General features: G+C 38.4%; 1 protein-coding gene across 3 annotated transcripts in view; it reads left to right on the top strand.

Moving 5' to 3' along the window:
• LOC146488039 (E3 ubiquitin-protein ligase rnf213-alpha-like) overlaps positions 1 to 18,263 on the top strand; it is a 96,393-nt gene that overhangs the window by 16,732 nt on the left and 61,398 nt on the right. For all 3 annotated transcript variants that reach the window (XM_085120927.1, XM_085120913.1, XM_085120920.1), the window contains exons 5-19: positions 442 to 792; positions 1,183 to 1,394; positions 2,287 to 2,582; positions 2,992 to 3,254; positions 3,810 to 4,040; positions 4,415 to 4,607; positions 4,811 to 4,884; positions 7,119 to 7,431; positions 8,176 to 8,274; positions 8,693 to 8,809; positions 12,452 to 12,656; positions 13,403 to 13,708; positions 14,742 to 15,340; positions 15,891 to 16,050; positions 16,780 to 16,997. In XM_085120927.1, coding sequence (XP_084977053.1) covers positions 442 to 792; positions 1,183 to 1,394; positions 2,287 to 2,582; positions 2,992 to 3,254; positions 3,810 to 4,040; positions 4,415 to 4,607; positions 4,811 to 4,884; positions 7,119 to 7,431; positions 8,176 to 8,274; positions 8,693 to 8,809; positions 12,452 to 12,656; positions 13,403 to 13,708; positions 14,742 to 15,340; positions 15,891 to 16,050; positions 16,780 to 16,997 — 3,637 coding nt within the window. The remainder of the gene's footprint in view (positions 1 to 441; positions 793 to 1,182; positions 1,395 to 2,286; positions 2,583 to 2,991; positions 3,255 to 3,809; positions 4,041 to 4,414; positions 4,608 to 4,810; positions 4,885 to 7,118; positions 7,432 to 8,175; positions 8,275 to 8,692; positions 8,810 to 12,451; positions 12,657 to 13,402; positions 13,709 to 14,741; positions 15,341 to 15,890; positions 16,051 to 16,779; positions 16,998 to 18,263) is intronic.

Here is an 18,263-nt window from a genome sequence, read left to right as displayed (position 1 = left end):
AATATGCTTCGCTAAAAGCTAGTTTTCAGGTATTCCACAACAAAAATGATACAGAAATTTGAAAATTATTAGAAATGTAGGAAAATCTGATATTATATTTTATACTTTAATACTGTTTGACATTTTGCACTAAGAAATGTGTACCAGCTTGGCAGAGACCCATTGTGCACTGCTCTTTATGCTATTCTGTAGAAAGTCTGTTCAAACCTTTTTATACAACCAACTTTTTGAACTTGCCGAATTCCCTTGTTCTGCACAGAAATGCTTTCTAGCAAGTTGCAAAAAAAAAGTGGGAGGAATGTGACACTTTTTAAAACCCTTGCACACTTTATATATTATGTAAAAAGCAGTTAGCTGGAATAGTTAGCTAAGGATGCTTGGCAATAATTATGCATGGAAACATTTTTTCGTTTCCTGGAATAACGGAGTATTTTTCTGTAGGGAAATATTGCAAGAGAGTGGCGTTAACGACGAAGGACCACAAAAAGGAAAGAGTGGGAAGGCGAAAAAGAACCAAGGCGCTAATGACCAAGAGCAACCTAATAATGACGAGAAAGTTGAGAATAGTCCTAAGAGTGTTGGAGTTGATCAAAGGAGCAATATCACGGAGGAAAAACCAAATTTGGAGTATTTTGGGAAAGTTAAGGGGAACAAGATGGCTGTTATTTTCCACGCTGTTCTTGCACCACATTTTAAATTCGAGGCAAGTCAGGGTGACAGAATTTTCATAAGGTTTGGTGGAGTTGCTTTTGGAAACTTCTCTGACAATGTTGCAGAGGTGCAGCTACAGCGGTAAGCTTTGAAATGTACCTTTGAAATAAAAAAATTGAGACATTCTGGTCAGGAAAGGGATAATATTAGAAAAATATTTATTTTTTGTAGCAATCGATTTTGGCTTTTATGTGGGCTGAAAATAAAGTAAAGAAGCCTTTTTTACAGTTAATTTCTCATCTTGTTTGAGTTGTTAGCCCTTAATAGGGAACGTTTAGTAGCTTTAAATGCTCAGTGATACCTTCATTGGCTTTCCAGACGCTGTTATGTTGCTTTAAACGGAAAAACATCAAGCTCCCTTTTCCTATGGAAAGTACTCGTGTGCTGTTCTAGACTTTTTAGTGAAAACAGCGGTACATTTCTAATATTATATTTTATTCAGAATGTTGTACTGTACTTTGTTGGATATAGGTACTTAGAAGACGATTTTATCCTGGTTCAAGCGAAGATCTCAGTACCATGTGCATATCTTTCTCGAAAAGTTAGTTACAAGTATATTGTAACAAAGGGAAAAGAAAAAGATGCAAAAGGAACGGTAAAACATTTGTGGGAACAATTACCTGGTGGAGGACCTTACAAAAACAGATGTCTTCAAATACCTAAGGAAAGATGTCAAACTGGAGGTACTTCCTTTTCTATGTTCTAATCCTATTTCGAATTCGCGACTCCCTCATGTCAGCTCCTTGGGGTGTACCCAGCGTATTTACAAGAGTGGCTCTGCCTCGTACGAAACCAGTCACTCAAGAAAGGTCATTTAGACAGGCGTTCAAAACGCAACCGCGCGTTTTCACGATCAGGAAAGCTCGAATGGTCAACTATTTCAGATAGCACCAACTTCTCTTCATAGTTTGTACCATTTTGGCATTCAAATGTTGTGCTCTTTCCTTTACATTTTGTGGAGGATTTTATTCTCAGTTCTCGTTAATCTGCCAATTAGGATTGAGAGGGATGCAACAGGTGCGGAGGGTTTTTTTTCTGGCAAAAATATCAACGTTAACATCAATGTCAATATCCTTGTTACAGTGAATATTCATTAGAGCGAGATAAGACTCTCGCTCACTAGACATTATTGAAAAGAACCCAAGCTTCTATCCGAGCATTTTTTCATTATAATACAAAGCACGTTTGTTGAAACATTATGGCAAACTGGTAAAGCAGTGTATGCAGATCCAAAGCTGTGGTTAACACTACAGTCGTGGGACGCTGGCACCCTCCCGCATCATGCAAACCCATCGGTCTCTTGATTGGATATGTACTGTCTTTTAAAATGTGGAACAGTTAAAAAAAAAAAAAAAACGGTTGAAAAATAAGACCTCAGTTGTAAATTCGTAACTTGAAAAGGGAGGCTTCCAGAACCCCTGACTAGTTTAATAAATGTTGCTATTTGGATGCAGTCAATAACATGTACACCTGACGTCTTTCCTTTGCTTTCGCTGTTTTTGTGTAATTATTTTTTTAAAGAATAGGTTCTATCTTGTAATAGGAAATACTGTCATTGTCTTTTTTACTGTATAGCTGTTTGGCACCAGTACGATGATGCGATTTTTAGTTCACCGACGTGGTTCCAAAACGTTCGCAACAAGTTGCCGTCATTTTTGAAGAGCATGGATTCTTTAGAAGGAAGAAATATTGCAACTCGGGCCATGCTACCTCACTGGGAAGGGTTTTTAGTGGATGATGTGAGCACAAAAATGACTGCCTGGGAGGCAATTATGGTCATCAACGATCTAGCATATTGCATGACACAAACACAGGCAGAGCAACATGGCTACTTAAGCAAGAACATTCCAAACTCTTACGACTTCAGCAGAGTAAGTAACTGGCACCTATCATGACATCTTTTTGTGTTACATTAGTCAATGTTCTTTATATTGGAAGTTCGTAATTTATCTTTGATGTGTCATTATCATCAGACTTCATGTGATTGTCCACTTTCCATATTTGATAAATTGTGTTTGTCAGCTCTACTTGCAATGGTCCACCCACATTCAACAAAATGTTTGTTTTATTATCTTAAATTTTCAGAATGTTTATTTCTTGCAATTATCTTATTAACAGGTGACCTAACTAATGAGTTCCATTTAAACCGTGCCTCAGCCCCATTGCACACTAGAAGGGTCTCATTGACTTGATTATTTGTTCCTCTCTTTGCCCGCATGTGCGTACATGTGGTTTTTGTCAATTCGTTTGGTTATGATTCGTGCTTTCTTACTTTTGTAGATTTTGAATGAGTTTCTCACAGAAAAGATCGACCAGAATGCTGCCCCTCCAACAGATGCTAAAGGCAACAAGAAAATGGTTCATCACCTGGTGTCATCAGTTGCAATTGCTTATGTTGTTTCTGCTCACAAAGTATATCTTCACTTTAGTGTTGAAGATTATCGCAAGCTGTTTACATCTCTCCTACTCTGTGGAGACCCAAACGAAAAAAGCTGTGCTTCATTTGACAGGCTTCTTGCTCACTTCGACAGTGGAGAGTGGCAGTAAGTTGTTACGTTTAAGAAGTTGAAAGCTTGGTTTAATATGATGATTGAACATGCCACTTTTACCCTGTGAAAGTAAAAAAAGTACGGCTTAAGTACAACTCTTTCAGTTTGAGATGGCTCGGAAATCAATTTTTATTAAGTTTTACCTTCCCCTGTCAGCATCTGGAAATAATTTCAATTTCTTTTCTTTGACTTACGTCAATCAAAACCCAACTTAAACGGAGTCTTTTGAAGGCGTAGCTCGCGTGTTATTGGTAACCGCTGTAACTAAATAAACGATCAATAATCACATTCCCACAACATGATTATGGTATCAGACACAGACTGCGCATTCCTTATCCACGTACTGGATAATTTTGGCAAGAGGTGAATGAAAATGAATTTTGAAAGAGCAATACGCACAGCGGAACATTGTTCAACTATGTTTTATGCGTGAATGAAAAGTCGATTTTGTGATATTGATATTATTTGATGTTTTTGATATATTTATATTATTTGCTTACTGGATAATGCACCACGTGATAATGCCACATGTCTTCACTCATTTCGTAGGAGCCTTGGGGAATCGGTACAGGCCGTGTGTCGACATGTTGTCAAGGAGTATTATGAACTTCATGACTGGTTGTTTTCAGTGCCCTTAGTTCACTTCTTGACCCAGGCGTCAAAGCCATTTGGTAATGATGTGTTGCTCATGGAGGAACCCAAACACAACGATGACACTTGGTGGGGTGCTAACGGATTTGAAACAAAATCTCTGAGAGAAAAACCCTTTACAGACAAGAGGTAAAGCTCATAATTAATCGCGGAAGTCTAGGATGGTAAAACTATATAGTAAAAAGCAATTACACCAATTAGTCTTGAACCATTTTGGTTCCGCCTGCTTCGATTTTTTCATTTTTTGAAAAATTGAGAAAACTATAAAAATTGACAAACGACAAAATGTAAAAGGAGGTTAAAAATATTCATTGAGAGGGAGGAAAAATGAAAAAATATCTCACAAAATATGGTTGTCACGTTAGCAGCAAGATCTATCCTTACCAAATTATTTCCAGATAAATGTCAGGGAAAGTAGCAAAGTCTTGGGGCGTTTTACCAGGCCGCAAGCTTTGTAAACTTTTACCAATTAATTACGAAATTTTTATCTTTTATTGTGTCAGCTGTCCTTCAACCCTGACAAAGATGTTTTCTCCGTTGTTTGAGCTGGACCCCCTCTTCAGAAGAACTTTTCTTCTTGTCATTCCCTGTCGAGCATTTGGCAAGATTGCATCCTCAGGAAGATTTCCACCCGTTGAAATATACGCCACACTTGCTAGGATTTTGTCTGAAATTAAGTACCCTATACAAGAGGAGGTAGGTTGTTGTGGTTTTAAATGTTATAATTTGATTGTGCACGTCTGAACGAAATCCTGTGTTGACTGAAGTTGGAGCAATGAACAATAGTTTAATTTCTTAAAAGGCTAAAAAGTTATCTCGCAAATTATAACTTCAATGCCTTACCTCTTGGTTTTGGTTTATTCTTTTGCCTACGTTTTCCTTTTTTCTTGTGTATATAGCGAGATGCTGTTGCCACCTGCTTGAAGGTAACAAGTGAAAGTTTCAAGGCAGCCGGTGAAATTACACCAGAAAAGTAAGGCTTTTAGTGTCGTAGTTTTTTTAATACCTTTTCTGTTTTCTAGGTTGCGTGCGATTGGTCATATTCCCGCTTAGGAGCAAACACAATACCCTTGATCATTAACTTTTCTTGACCTATTTCACCTGTTATTCTAATATAAGATAAGTTATTTAAGTGAGGAAGCCTGACTTGTCATGAGCCTCGTGGTTTCTTCAGGTTTTCTCGCCATTTATTATCTTACATCAATTTTCTTCATTTTTTTCCATCTGTAAATGTTGTATATGGCGAAAATAAATATTATATTGTATTGTATTGTATTGTATTGTAAAAAAATATTGTATTGTAACTATTATCCACACAGACGCAGGCCTACACATAACATTTAAATTTGGACTCTTCTTGGTTAAAAGAGATTATGTCTCTTTATTGCATTTCGCCCTGATTTTGGAACAGAGCCTTAAGCATTGAAAATATCGACAGTATAGCTGTTTCACCGGGTAAATCTCTCTCTAAGGTTATTTCTATTGGCGGAGTTTTGATCCCAACACTGATAGGAAGTTTCCTATTTTGTTGTCTATGGTTAGGCCTGTCGAGGTCAAAATGTGTCAAATGAGAAACAAGACCTCAGGTAGCCGGCTTTGATATCCAAAACATCAACCTTACGCGTGCGTCAGGTCCCTAATGAGGCCAATGGAATGCACCATTAGTGAATAGCCCCGAGTAGCTTTTATATTAGTAGCAAGAAATGCAATGATGAACAAGTCTAGAGAACAAAAAGATGTAAAATATAAAGTTTGAAAAAAAGTCAGCTACTTAAAAAAACAAAAACAAAAAACAGCGACCTGAGCTAAGAAACCAGCTGAGCTTCTTGTTAAAGCTTCTCACTTCTCAAGACGGTGGAAAAACAAAAACGAAAACATGAGAAGTATCATGCTTGAAGAATACTGTGGATTGCATACTGCAAGATGAGCAAGAAAGTACAAATCGCAACCGCGAGGAACATCATGGAACATCCAATGAAATGGAAATACAGGGTTGTACATGCAAGTGTAGCCTTTGAAATATCCCTTGCTTCTGTTGGCTTAGGTACGCGTCGGAGGATCTTGAGCCGTTATGGGATGCTATCAAAGACTATTAAGATGATCCCAGTGTTCAAGAAGAGCTTCGAGGTAAGAGCGGGCATGAAAGAAATAACAAAAGTGCCCTTTAATAGTTTGAAGATTAGGCCCGGAAGCCTTCAAAGCCATCATCTATTCCTTGGGCATTTCAATGACAAGAGGACTGGGATCCAGTTCATCATATTCCAAAAGCTTAAAGCACTGGACATTTGGTGATGATCTAGTCTTCTAAGCAAAAAGTACATGCACATGGAGCAGTGAAGTGCTGCTGGGACAATCTGACGGGGTTGGGGTCAAAGCTCAAAGTAAATGCATCCAAGATCAAAGAGATAACGATTTGGTACAAGGAACCAGGGGAGATGTCAAAGTTGCTTGGAGAGGGTTCTGGCCTTCTTACATCGTGCACCCTTGTCATCATTACTGGTAGTACCGAAGAAGCTGTTGAAGCTAGAAGCAGGGAGGCGCAAGGTGACGCGTTCATTCAGTCTAAAGATCCGAAGACCTTTGGTTCCAGTAATCCTAACGCTCAAGTACATCCTTGGTGTCTGGTAGTTAAAGAGGATCTTGTATATATACAGCAGGAGAGGATTGGCATCGCCACTTGCTAAAGGAAATTATAGTGGATCAGCCACATACTAAGGAAAGCTGCCACCAACATCACATGCCATTGCCCCCAGTGGAACCCTTAAGTGCAGGCCAAAGAACTAGTACAAGAGTACTGAAGAGCCATAGAGATGTGATGGAATCAAGTAAATTGTAATGCACAAAACAGTCTGCTGGAGAGCCCTTTTCTCTGGCTGGAATACGTAAAAATGATGCTATCAGAGCATTTTAGAGTTGCTGCTCACATTCTGTCTAAGATATTTAATATAAAACAATACTGGTATGCAATAAAATACCTTTAAAATAGGATTAAACGTCTCATCTGCGCGAGCAGTAATTGTTAGCCCTAAAAAACCGTACGTGCGTTTATTTTCTAGCAACATGAGTATGAATAGTCTACGAAACCAAACGCTTCCCAGAAAGCTGATTTTTTTAAATTAAATGAAAGAGTAAATTTAAAATGTGAATGCCGTTAATGCCTCATTTTCGGCGCAGAGACTGAAGTGAGCTTAATTTCTTTTGTAATAGATTTTCTTCCGCTGATGCTCATGTTTCATTGAACCAAGAAGCCGTCCTTTGTGCCATATCTTGTTTACGTATTTTGAAGGCTGTCTCTTCTTCTTGCGATTTTAATCTGTTGCTTGACTGTTTGCGGAGCATTGAAATGTGGATCACTGTGCTGGAAACGACAGCTGTTCTTGAGCAGGATGGCACCCAAACGTTTCAACAGATGGAGGAAGTGGTGGTCGAAAGTTTTGACATTGTAAAGAAGTGGTTGAAAAAGTCGCTATCTCCCAAAATTTCGTGTTACACCGTCAGTGACACAAACAAAGAGCTGGAGGTATGTATATTAAAAATAATAAAAAACCATACATAATACATACTTAGAGATGCCCATTTAGCACCCGCACCATAACAGCATGATAAGGTTGCGAGTTAGCTAGCTTGGGGTTTGGGCCATTTTTGTTCAACAGTAGGTGAAATGCATAAAAAAAATCACAAAATTAAGTGTTACTAGGTTGGTTTGATGAGATATTAAACGCTGTGAGCATTAGTTATCTGTTCGAATCGCAGTCTGGAAATAGTAACTTATTGGCTCACAATATGCTGCATCAATGTCACACAAGAGCACCGTGATGACGTAATACCAGTTTTACCGCTGAGCACACGCTGGACAGTATTATATTTTTAGGTTTACATCATCTCGACCATAAAGATGATCTACTGTCTTAATATTTTGTGACCAAGTTGAATGCTTTTCACACATCCCTACACAGCTTTGTGCTAGTACTTTATAATCGGTTGTCCGTTTCTGTTTACCAAAGAACCTTGGTAAACAGAAATTACATTCATTTAATTTCTCTTATCAACCTTGACTGGAGCAGACCTGGTCCCGTGATTGCTCTCATAAGTACGTAAATCATGATCACCTGGGTGAGTGTAGTCCTGAGAAGGACTGTTTGAGGTGACATTGACGTTTCGACAACCCAAGCGTAAGTCATCTTCAGATGACGACTCTGGCTCCTTTCTTGAAAGGTACATATAACCATTGGCTAATTGTGAAAGGTTTCTCTTTTCTTCATAGATTTGGTCAAACTTGTCGTCCCTTGAATGGGGAAATAAGATTTGTGGAGAGATTTGGGGACGTCGTGTATCCGAGAGATTGAAATTGCGTTTGGAGGAGGTGAAGATAAAAAACAACTTTTAAGTGCTTGGGCCTTCTAAACAAAGCTATTGTCAGCAACTAATGATTCAAATGGCTGTAGGTTTTTTCGACATTTAATTAGAACTTTTGCTTCACAAGGTGTTGGTTTGACGTTCTGCTTTCGTTGGTAATTGAAGGCTCTTAAGAGTACATTGAGAGTGCCTGATTCAATTTTTGGCTATGACTGTAATGAATTAATAAAAATTTTGTAGTCTGGTGAGAATGGTTTTGTTGTGCAGTAGTTAAATCGCAATAATTGCGTATCGCAGAAATTTGGTCTTGAACTTCAAATATTAAAGGAAGATTACACAGTTCTCTTGCGTAATAATTATCAAAGGTTTTATAGTTAACAGGTATAATGCGAGCAATCTCTTGCTAACACGTTTTGTCTCAATAGCGGGACTGTAATGATCTGGTTGAAATATTCACGAAAGCTAAGATGGCTGCGCAACACAACTATGTTCAAGACCTGGTGTCTGAAGTTACATTCAGAAAAGTTGAAAACATGCTTCAGGTAACTTGCGCGTCATTAGTCTATTTTCATGTTATGTCCTGTGATAACATTGTATGTCAGTCATTGTTTTTTTTTTCTGTATATCAGTGTATCGTGTATCAGGACTCCATGTTTGATAAAAGGTTGTGTTTGAAACCTTCAAACCTATTCATTTTGCATAACACAAGTTGTGTTAATAAGCCAACAAAATAAAACGTATAGGGAGTCCTACACAGAGAATAGTGTCCGGTTTCATGATTCTGTTCATGATCACTAATCAAAGGCTCCTATGAGCCAACTCGTGAATGCAGATGACACATCAGTTATTGAAATTAAGATGGCTACGGACCCTTCCTTGAAAGCTAAAAGAAATTACTGATATATTTGCCTGATTCTGTAACGCGAAATAACCATTCTTATACTATAAAAATGATTGTAAACTTATTCCCTGCTCATTGAATAAGGTTATTCTGATGCGCCGATTAAAAAATTTGCACGTTTTTTTTTTATTCAAAGTTCATGCCAACACTTCACTAATTGAATTTTAGGGCGTTTTCCATTTGTCGGAACTGGCCTTCCAGACCTCTCCGTTCGTAAACCGGAATGTAGCAATTTTGAGGATAAGTTTTATCCTAGTGCTTCGAATTTCTTCAAAATAGTGCTTACGATTTTCGGAGTGATTATTAAGATTTTGCAGCACCATCCCTTCAAATTGACGCATTTGATTTACAGACTGGACGGTCTGACCAGCCAGTTCTGGCAAATGGAAAGCACACTAGATGCCGAACTTTTCATGAGCTCAACTTAATTCAAATTAAGGTCGGCCCAAATCACGAAAATCCCGCCTTTTGATTCAGACGCCGAATTTAATTAGCCGAACTTAATTTACTTGAAGCAAAACCAATCGAAATGTCAGCGTTTTTTTTTTTTTAATTTTTTTATTTGAAATACCTTATAATAATTTATGAATTAGGTTCGGCTCATGAAAAGTTCAGCGTCAGCATCAAAGCCGTTCCAAAGCCGAAATTCCCGGCTGATCCAGGCGGGAAGAACGGCTAAGCCGTTCCAAATTGAAACAGCCGTTCTCAACTGATTCAGACCCCGAACTTTTCATGTACTTAATTCGAGGTATTAGGTTCGGCTCATGAAAAGCTCGGCGTCTGAACCGGGCCTAAGACACCTCACTTTGTGGAAAAACGAAAAAACCTATAACTTTGCTCAGATCCAACGAAAAATCTTTATTCTTGTACTAAAATGATCGTCAAATTATTCTCTGCAGATTGAATAAGATAATTTTGATGCGCTGATTAAAGACTTTTTAATCAAAGTTCATGCCGACATTTTACTAATTGAATTTAAGACACCGCACTTTGTGGAAAAACGAAAAATTATTTTTTTTATTAAATTATTTTTAAATTCTTAAAAGACACCGCACTTTGTGGAAAAAACGAAAAACCTATAACTTTGCTCAGATTCAACGAAAAGTCTCCATTCTTGCACTAAAATGATTGTCAAATTATTCTCTACAGATTGAATAAGATTATTCTGATGCTCCGATTAAAAATTTCACTTTTTTTACGTGGGATGCCTGTGCAGCAGCCCAGGTTGTTAAATGGGGGCCGTTTGTTCTTCGTTGTATCTACAAGTTGTAACGTTTGTTGTGATTGGCTAGTTTCTGTCGTAATAGAACACCATTTTTTATTGGCCACTGTTCTTTATTTTGACCAACAGAAGCTCGCCATGTGCAGCTACGTCATGCAAATTCGTGTCCAATAGTACTAGTGGATTTTGCGATCGGGCTAGTGGATTCTGACCATCACTTGCCCGATGGGCAAGTGAAGTTTTTTTGGGAATTAAAATTACAAAATTAATGTAAGGCATACTTTTTTTTAACTTCCAGGTAGATTTGTGAAAGCCGTTTTTCAAGCTGAGTACAAAATCTCGAACAGGAATTTCTTCGCTATGAAATCACTGATTTCCTCTTTTTAAGCAGCCGAGTGTTCCTTAGAAGTTGTTCTTTTGATTTACGGCATTGAAAACCTGTGTTTTCCTTCCAAGGACCGCAAAGACCCGGCAGCCATTTTGAATTGAACACAAGGATCTTCGAATTCCGTACGAATAAAGCCGACTGAGATCTCGTCAACCTGTCGTGGTGAACTCGACCCAACTTTGGGTAAATTCTGCAATTCCGAAAGCGTCCAATTTACGGACTTACGCACAACACGGTAACATGGTAGCTACTGACCTTTCCAGAAGGCAGTAGCCACAAAAATGTTCATTTCACCAGATATGCATAATTTTGTTTACGAATTGACTGATGCTTGACATGGCACTTTCCGCTTTCGTGTGAAAACTGACAGCAAAACTTAATCTTTTAGCAAACTAATCTACTTGATGTAATACTTTTGTTTGAGAAGCAAAAATATGATGAAAGATGTCGAGTTTTCATGTATGCAAAAAGTTATGATTAGCAGAGTGAACTTTCCAGTTAATAAGAGTGCTTCTTTCAGCTGAAGATATTTTCTGGCGGGAAATATTTTTTGGTGGCAAAATTTCAAGTAGGGCAACGTAATATCACACAATCTTTCTAACTAAAACTATTCAGTCAGTCCAATCGCTAAGTCGGGGATAAATAAGGCCACTAGTGCTAAACATACATCAACGCATGCTAGGTAAATGCTCTAAAAAGCGTCTTGTTTATTCAGAGTGCATGCCGACACTTCACTAATTGAATTTTTAAATTAAAGTATTTTTAAATTAATTTTTTTTGAATTAAATTATTGTTAAATTCTTAAAAGACACCGCGCTTTGTGGAAAAAACGAAAAACCTATAACTTTGCTCAGATTCAACGAGAAATCTCTATTCTTGCACTAAAATGATTGTCAAATTATTCTCTACAGATTGAATAAGATTATTCTGATGCCTAGTGAAAAAATTCCTCGTTTTTCACTAGTTGAGTTTACGACCCTGGACTTTCTGAAAAACTAAAAAAACTTATAACTTTGCTCAGATTTAACGAAAAACCTCCATTCTTCCACTAAATGATCGTCAAATTATTCTCTACAGACTGAATGAAAATATCCTGATGCGCCGTAAGCAACAAATTTTCGCGTGTTTTTTCCACTAATTGAATTTAAAACTCATTCACTGCGCATGCCCGAAAGTTAACGACTGAACCAACCAAGTGAAACCGCATCACCGCTATAACTCGTTCATTGCGCATGCGTGCATTCACGAGTTAAAAAAAGGAAATCTCACCTGAAATTTGAGATACAGGGATTTATCGACAACTGTACAATGATCTCCTTTACTGTCCCCTCACTGCATAAACAATGAAGGGGAAGACAGAATGTTACCACCATTATTTTTAATATTTTTTTTATCATTATTTTTACCTTTAATCTCAACACTGAAACAAAATGGTCACCTATAATCACAAAGCAATTGGTTTTTGCAAATCAGTTTTGAATATTGACTGATTTGCAGTGCACAAAAAATGGTGTTGTTTATACCTTTAGGCTTTTGTTTTGGGACACGTGTTTTTTCCATTACGAGTGACACCTTATACTTTACTGTGTTGAATTAAGCGCTGTGTGGTGAATTTCTTGACCAGTTAGTATGGATGATTGTCGTACCAAAACCCTTTTCTTTGATCCATTAAGACAGGAAATGAAGGTGAAAAGGTGTTCAGAAACCTGTCAGAGCATGGACTTGAGTCGCCCCAAGCATCGAAATGTGGCGATCTTCTTACTCTGATGCTTACAAGATGTTGGCCAAAACCACAAGGAGGTGTTCCATGCTCAAGTAAAGTAATTTTCAAGCACGTCCTGACATGGAGACTATGGTCCTGCTTTTTTCAGAGATTTGGTAATTATTTTCTCTATTTTTACTAAGGTTTCCGTTACATTACCTTGCCTATTTTGAAATATTTAAATACTTGTTTGGGACTTCACTTCATTGACATCGGTTGTGAGAAGCATCTCTTGCTCCATTGGAGTGTGAAACATGCTAAAGACGTTTCAAAGCATTAGTGGTCACACATTTGAGCGCCCAAGCTGTTTTGCAAGGGGTAAACAGCAGGCCAACTGCGGTAAATATCTCCTTTAAACGTCAGAGCTCCTGGTTTGCGATATTTAAGTCAGAAACCAGTTGCTTCCTCAATCATGTATCCATCTGTCCTTTTCTGTGCTGTCTTCCTTGCTGCTGTCCAGGACATCCCCGCATTCGTAATAGTTTAAGTTGCCTTGAAACGTTTAAGGTTTTTGTGTAACCTTACTCAGTGTTCTCTGGCTGACTAATTTGTTGCATCCTTGTTTGAGTGTACAATTCTCTTCCCTTTTCCTTACTGCCGATTTATCCGTGTCATCCAGTAAATAATTTTGTTTGCATTTTTTCAATATAACAGGAGAGTGTTTAATTTTTTACAGGCTCATCTTATTTTTGCAGGCAATTTATTGAATGATAAGTATCATTCCTACCGAGGTAGATGGGATTTTTCCTGAGAATTTGAAAATTGTGTCCTCTTTACAAAGATAAATTGATCAGAAAATGGAATGGTTAAAACTGGGGAATGCATTACCAGATTTATTAATGTTGTGATACTATTCTTGAAGGACTAGAGTCTGACTTTCGCAACGTTCTGAAGCTAGATGGACAAGAGATTCTGACGATGGCCCTGTCATCTCTAGAAGCTGTAGTAGGGTCTCTGAAGGATGGATCCATACAATGTCAAATGTTGACTCTCGTCCATGAATATGACAAGCGCTTTCTGATGCTTTGTCAGCACATCGTCAAGGAGGAAAGTGACCTGTTACTTTTAAAGCAATTGTTGGATCAACGCTGCATTGAGCTTACTGAATTTCAGGAGGAACGGGACAAAGTTTCTACCTTCGTCAGGATGTGCTCTCACATCAAACAAGGTAACACGAATTACGTTTGCCTTATCCTTATCTGGGATTAGTAGGGTAAATTATTAACTGCCTTGCTGCTTTGCTGAAGTCTCTTTGATGAAAAAAAAAATGGATATGTAATGGCATACATAGGTCTAGTGTGGGGTACGGAGAACGTAACTTAAAAAAAAAATCACCACAAAAGTTAGAAAGCAAATGGTTCACCCTCCTAACTCACTTTAGCCGGCCTTCGCAGAGCACATGCTTTTTTGCGAAGATTAACTTACTCGTCGCATTTCGTGCTCGAATTCAATTGGTCTCAAACATAACCTTGCTTTTTCGTGTGGTAAACGAAGCAGTCCTGACTATATATCCGACAATGTTTACACCAGGGGTGAGAACGCATTTGCATTGTTTCGCTTTTTGATTGTTACAGCAGGAGGCTGTACCTCATGTATTTGGACAAGTACGGGAAACCTCTGTGAAGCCTTGTGGGGATGATGTTAAGTTTTATGATATCTGAAGTATTTATCAAATTTTTATTGCTCCTGCATTGTGACCACGTGCTATACACTAGACTCAAAAAGGGTTCAATCATAGCTATGTCTTAAATGAAAACGCGTTGCTTGTGTCTGTTAATTATTGTTTCGGGAACCTTAAATCAGCAATCTGTCGAATAAGTTTTTGTTGTGCTCTGCGTGTTGAAGGTCGGGAGGTCCGCAAAGGAAATAAATGGTGCCCGCGGCCTGGAGGTAAGCCCAAGGGCACAGTTTTTTTCTATATGGACCGACCTTAACTCCGGTAAATAACCTGTTTGTTGTTTTTCTTAACCGTATTTGCTCGTCGCTGGCCCTGAATAAAATTTTGCACACCAGTAATGGTGAAGCTTGGAAAAATATTTCTTCATTCACGTTTTCTTTATCTGCTTCATCAAGGTAAACGATCAACAGGATTACGCTGTATTTAATACTGTCGAGAATAAGATTTCTCTTTAATGTGGTAGTTTGTGTGTAATTAGGTATTTGCAAACAGTCACCTTGCTGTTCGTTTTGTTTTCTTTTAGTGGATCTTGATAGATTGTCGAGCATGACAGCGGTAGATACTTCACGGTTTCCGATTAAAGATCTTGTTCAGTCAGCGACTGTTGGAGGAAGAGTAGTCCCAGGGGTGACTTTTTTCGGACTTTCACCTAAGGCCAAGGTAATGATTTCATCTCTCTGCAAGCTCAGCAACAGTGTCCTCCTGCGACAGTTTTGGAAAGAAAATGGCGATAAGGCATTAAAACAAACGGCAGAAAGAGAAGGACGTAAGGTGTCTCTCACTGTTGATGATGTCGAAGAGTTGGTCTGGTCTCCTTCAAATGATCAACTGCGGTCTCTGCAAGCGCGTTTCTTAACTGGTGCCATTTCGTTTGAAGAGATTGACAAGTTGTTCAAAGTCTTCAAAGGAAATGAAGAAATTTCCAGAGAAATGAAGCTCATCATTTCAAAAAATGGCAGTAAAGGTCAAGGAACTGAATTAATCGTCAACCAGCGCATCGAGCAGATAGATCAATACTTCAAGTTACACGACTGTATTGATGCTGCTAAGAGTATCCTGGAATTCAAAACGTCTCTAGATCTTCAAGGAAATTTCCAACTGGTGGAGGACCTGCACAGCCAGGTTTGTTTATCTACAATTCGTCGTATGTTCCTGTTCCCTTAAAAAACCTCTTTGAAACCAAACTTACCGATGTTTGGAAATAATTTGTTCTATTTTTAGACTAGATGATAGTTTTCACCGTCTTTGTAGACCTCCGTCAGTTGTGTGCCTAACATTGGTGATAGACCCTTGAAGTTTGTTCTATTGGAGTTGGAGCAAGCTTCGAATGTGGCTGATTAATCTGATGAAAGAAAGGCTTTTTTCTGTAACGGTTAAAATTTTGGATCCGTTTAGTTTCTTTTGTTCAACCCTAGAAAAAAGAAATAGAAAAAGTGGGTAATTTTGTTACACAACTAGATTAGCTCTTTAGTTATTCTGAGTAACTTTTATCAGTTCCTGTTATCTTCTCCATAACGTTTGATAATATACATTTAAACAAAGGTAATAAAGTTGTTGTTGTTGTAATTTCCTGAAGGTTTGATACACAACTGCTCATCTTGTTATGGGAAAAAAGGAAAGTTTTAATATATATATTTTTTATTTCATTATGGTTTTTCATTTGTCGATATAGGTGAACAAAGAATTTAAACAGCGACCGCTGAGAAGTATGAATGCAGAGTTGCAGGAAACTGGTCGATCGCTGTCCAGAATAACCACCAAGCATATAGAGTGCCTTGATGCCGTCACCAGATGCCAAACGTTTATTACCTGGTTGAGGAAAACTATTGCAGGTGATAGACGTGGAAATTGTGAATTTTATACCCGTCATTTGAGATTAATTTCACCTTGAATCCAGTACATAAGTGAAGGAGCTGCTCTTCAACGGCAGTTACTGTGCTTTTCCATGTGTTGTTATGTTATATGAATTCAGTGTTAAAAGCCCGTGCTGTTTTGTTTAACTTTCAATGCCGAGAGGTAGCCATCCTGTTTTCTGTGATGTTGCGTCCAGGATGAGGAAGCAAATAGTTTTTTCGTCCGAAATGATCACGGAAGCCATAAAGTAATGTGAGGAGTCAAACAGGAGCTTGTGGATGTGGGTTGTGAGCAGCACCAACCGATAGACTGCAAGTTGTGGCAACTTCCCATGAACTTGTAGTGTTATCATATGATTGCTTCGTAATTGGAATGCTACACTTAAACCGAACAAGTTTGAATTCAATTTTATCCAAAAACTTATGTTTACACTACTTGTTTAGGTCTCTTCCGGGTCAGTTGAAATAATTACCAGGATTTTGTTTGAAAGTACTGCTGAGCTTTATTCTTGAAAGTGGATATGTGGAACAATCATAGATGTGAAGTGCGAGTGTAACATTGAATGTGTCAAAGATCATGATCGTTGGAGTGGGATTTTAGCTACATCACTGAATTGTTTTCCAAGTTCTTTTTCACTCGTTACCTTTGTGGTTGTTAAAATGAGAGCAAGATTTTTTTACTGATCAAACATGGATTTCTTTTGTTAGGTCCTCAAGAACTCAAAGTGCTTGTGGATTTAGCCATAATCTCAGCTGGAGAGACAGATATGGAAACAGCCAGGATAACCTGCTTACACACCAGCTGTCTAGGATTTGCTCCTCTTATTTTCGATTTGAAAGCTTCCTTTGGTTTTGGTGAATTGATGAAGACTTGTGAGCCTGTATGGAGTGCAGTAGACACAGACCCCACTCTTCCCGTTAAATTGGTAGGTCAGCTTACCTTGTGAAACCTACTTTTTCCAAACGCTTTTTTGTTTGTTGCGTTTTGGGATCTTGCGAAATGTAATTTTTGTGATTGACGTTCTATTAAGAGATGCAGCCATTGTTAATGTTTGGGCTACCCCATATAAATACTATTTTCCTACATTAAAGCACCAATATGTGTCCACCCTGTCAATACAATTATGTTGTTTTGATGGCCGGGTGTTAGCCCGAACAAATCTCATGCAGTTGTAATGTTATCTGAAAACAAGCCTTGTTAGTCCGACCACGCTTTAAAGGTGATCGAATTGTTTTGAAGTATTGGTTCTCATGAAGGCGGATTTCCACTGTATATGTTTTGTGAGAGTTTAGTATTTACAATTACCATTAGTGAGATCGTGCACCGAAAAAGCAATGTCGTGGAAAACAACAAGTCAAATAGCAGCCTGAATTTCATGAATTTTCAAGTAATTCGTTTGTTGATAAACCCTGGTTTACACGTACGACGCAAGCATAAGCATAAGCATAAGCGCAAGCACGAGGATGTTTACACGTGCGATAAGCATAAGCATAACGTGACATACGCAAGCGCAGAAGCAAACAAATTTGGCGGACGATAGCCCTTTTCACGGTTGATCTTTCTCATTTGCATTACAATGTTACCCAACGTCGATGCAAGGCAATTTTGGGCTAAAACTGCAAAATACGAAAATAGCCCGAAATTGCCTCAGATACATGCTAGATTTCATTGTAATAAAATTTATTCAAATGAGCAGAGTTAACCATGAAAAGGGCTATTTGGCGCAATCGCGCGGCCGGGCTGCCTTTTGGCGCGAGATTTGATTCCAACATGGCGGAAAATGGCAACGCATGAGTAACTAGATTGTACGCTGACAACTTGTCACTGTTTTTCAGTTTTATTTCCTTGCGCTTGTGCTTATGCTTGTGTCGTCCCGGTTTACACGTACAACGCAACGACGCAAGCATAAGCACAAGCACAAGAGAATGGAAATAGTTCCATTTTCTTGTGCTTGTGCTTATGCTTGCGTCGTACGTGAAACTGGGACGACGCAAGCATAAGCACAAGCGCAAGCACAAGGCGCTTATGCTTGCGTCGCACCGGTTTACACGTAGGTTTCTTGTGCTTATGCTTGCACTTATGCTTATGCTTGCGTCGTACGTGTAAACCAGGCTTAAGGCTATTAATTTTACACGTCCACTCCCTATCATTTGAATCATTCTGGAATTGGCAACCGATGGTTTTGCGGGTG

Source organism: Pavona decussata, unplaced genomic scaffold, assembly GCF_977016875.1.
Source record: "Pavona decussata unplaced genomic scaffold, jaPavDecu1.1 SCAFFOLD_11, whole genome shotgun sequence".
Taxonomy (NCBI): Eukaryota; Metazoa; Cnidaria; class Anthozoa; order Scleractinia; family Agariciidae; genus Pavona; species Pavona decussata.
This window is presented reverse-complemented; position numbering and strand designations above follow the sequence as displayed.